This window comes from Otolemur garnettii, unplaced genomic scaffold, assembly GCF_000181295.1.
Source record: "Otolemur garnettii isolate 467f Iridium unplaced genomic scaffold, OtoGar3 scaffold00061, whole genome shotgun sequence".
NCBI classification, from domain to species: domain Eukaryota; kingdom Metazoa; phylum Chordata; class Mammalia; order Primates; family Galagidae; genus Otolemur; species Otolemur garnettii.
The window spans coordinates 9,411,182-9,414,053 of record NW_003852456.1 but is presented as its reverse complement, the minus strand read 5'-3'; the positions used below and the strand labels follow the sequence as shown (position 1 = coordinate 9,414,053).

Below are 2,872 nucleotides of genomic sequence, written 5' to 3'. Positions count from 1 at the left end.
GTTGGAGGTTCTCTTGTCCGGAACCTCTCAGCACTCTCCTCGGAACTGGGGGGCCGGGGCAGAGAAATGGCTTGGACAGCGCTCAGGCCTCTTAGCAAGACCTTCTCAAGGGACACTTATTTTAAAGAGCACCTCCTGGCCCTATGAGGACCACAGGTCACCTTGACAGGTCGCAACCACGGACTCTTTAAAATAAAGTTAGAGGCAATCACGATAATTTAGTTTACTTCTGGAAATTTTTAAATATTATGAAAACAAGTAGAACAGGTTTGTTTTCAAAACTTTTTGAGGTATTGACCATTAAAAGATTAGGGTTTTGTTAAAAAAACAACAACAGCACAGTGGTTTATTGAATACTTACAACGTTTACACCTTCAATATTAATTAATTCCATTTAGTTTTAGAGGACAGGAGTGCACAAAACAAGTAGCTGTTGGAAACATCTTCGAACAGGGAAGGACCACAGATGAAACGGCAGCACTGGATACCAACCCAACAGAAATGTTAGCGGCCCTGCGCTCGGCTTTGAAATAAAACTCTGTAATCCCCAGAAATATTTATACCCAAAGGCCGTGTGGTAAAGATACACTTTACAAACGCGCTAGTCGCTAGTGTCCGCTGTCTTTATCCGGAGAGGGCTGAGGGAGTGGGAAAGGGACAACGTCGGTGTCTACACAGCCAGGAGGGACCATTCACACAGAGAAGCTACAAGTCGATGCGATCCCTTACCGCGCAGGACTGTCCTCTTCTTATTAAAATATGGAATGCTTTTCTTCAAATATCCATTTTTGGAGAGGGAAGTGGGGAGCGCTGCCTCAAAGGGGGGGGGGCAAAGAGCGGGGAAGGAAATTGCACATAAATAAACAGGATGGTTCCAAACGTAAGGAGTTCGCAGAGCGCAGGAACGAGGAGGGCTGGCCAGAGTCCTGCCCCTGCGTCTGGCGCCTCGGCGGCCCGGGCTCCCTCGCGCTCTCCTCCGGCACCGCCTCCTCTTCCTCCTCACTGCTTGAGCTCCAGGGCCCAGACGTGCTGCGGCCAGCCCGTCCGCCCTTTGGTTTTCTTGTCGCTGCTGCTTACTGTGCTTTTCAAGATTTCGTTCTGGGCAAAGGGGAGTTGAGGGCGAGAAAAGTGGGAAGAGAAATTCAAAGAGGATACGTGGTACCGGTCCCAAGCCACCCTGGCGCTTCCCGGACCAGAGGAGACGCCAAGCAAGGGAGGAAAGGAAAGGGAGGAGGATGGGCTCAGATCTCAGCCCTTGCACCCCAGCACCTCAGCACCCCTCCCTTGCACAAAAGCTATGAAGTCTGCGCTGCCCCAGCTACACCAAGGCCTCCACGTAGCCAAGCGCTCCTTCCCAATCCACAGCTTTATAAACAACTGCCTCGTTTTCCAGTCGTTTCTGGAGGAGCTGGGGGCCTTTTCGCTGACTCCAGGAGTAGGGGCCGTGGAGAGGGGGTTGGCGCTAAGTCTGGGTTCCCTGTTTTCAATAGCAATCCCAGATGCACACTCTAGGAAAAACGGGGCGAAGGTCCCCGAATCCCGGCTCAGCCTGGGGGCCTGGTCCTCTCCTTCAAGGCCTCTGAAATCTCTGGTTATGCGGGAGGTCACTCAATTATGCGACAACCAAAGGGTTGTAGGGCCCCAAGGAAGAAAAACTAGACAGAATTATTTTCTAGGCCTTTGTGGCAATAACTCCGGTCTGAACACCACGGTCCTACGGACACTTGGGAGGAACCCAGGAAGGACAAATTTCGTGTTTTTGCTAATAACGGTGACCATAGTTGTATTTTTTTTGTCTTAAAACACTCACTTTGTCTTTGCTCATTCAAACAAAACTAGAAAATACCCATGGAGTCTACTCATCTGGGAAATCGCATTTTTAACGTCAACTCCCAGAGAAATCGGAACTGCAAGTCCATGTTAAAAGCACTAAATATATGTTTACCTTACATCTTCCTGGCATAGGATCGAGAACAGCCACAAAACTCTCTTAGGGCTCAGAATCAGTGGCAGCCTCCTTCTAGAGGAGGAGGGGATGCGATTTTTAGAGGAAATCATCGGAGCCCAGAGCTTCTGGGCTACTAGTTTTAGAAATACGTGAAATCAGAGTGGGATTGGAGGCCAAGCCACGACTCTAAAGGACCCAGGACGCGGGATGCGGCGGCGCTGCTGAGCGTCGGGGACAGCAATCACTCGCAGGGAAGATCACCAGTGACCCTCTCAACGTCTCGCCTGCGATCACTCTCTCCCACCTCTCCGCTTCTTTAGGAAACCATCCCTACCTACTACAACCCGGCGCAAACAACTTGGCGCGGGTACGCAGCCAAAGCATGCTGGTTGCTGTCTTTCTCTCAGCCCAGCTGGAAAGAGGCCCCGAGCGCTGGTGCCCTGCAGCCCGCACTCCCGCCGCCCGCCGCCCCGGATACTGACCAGCTCCTTCTTCCTCTTCTCCTCCTTCACGTCGGTCTTCTTGATCTCAGCTTTGAAGGCCTCCGCCTCGCCGTTCTGGTCGTCCTTGGCCAGCAGGTCCATGAGGTAGGCGATGTAGCTGGTGGCCAGGCGCAGGGTCTTGATCTTGGAGAGCTTAGTATCGGCGGGCACGTTGGGGATACACTCGCGCAGCTCCGCGAAGGCGCTGTTGATGCTCTGAGTCCTGCGCCGCTCCTTGCGGTTGGCGGTGCCCCGGCGCTTCACTGGCCGCGGTCCCCCCAGGCCCGGGGGCCCGGCGCCTGGCGGCACCCCCCCATAATGGGAGGGGTCCAGGCCCGCTGCGCCACTGGCGTACTCCGGGCTGTAGGACAGGGCCATACTGTAGTCGGGGGGCGACATCTCGGGGTGGCCGATGAGCCAGCCGTGGAAGTAGGGGTTCTCC

The 2,872-nt window shown here is 53.7% G+C and overlaps 1 protein-coding gene across 1 annotated transcript; it reads right to left on the bottom strand.

Moving 5' to 3' along the window:
- Positions 1-214: 214 nt before the first annotated feature.
- Positions 215-2,872, bottom strand: HAND2 (heart and neural crest derivatives expressed 2). Its single transcript, XM_012806966.2, has 2 exons — positions 2,431-2,872; positions 215-1,098 (listed from the first exon to the last, which is right to left on the bottom strand). The coding sequence occupies exons 1-2, from the start codon at positions 2,827-2,829 to the stop codon at positions 1,000-1,002; spliced, it is 498 nt and encodes a 165-aa protein (XP_012662420.1). The 5' UTR covers positions 2,830-2,872; the 3' UTR covers positions 215-999.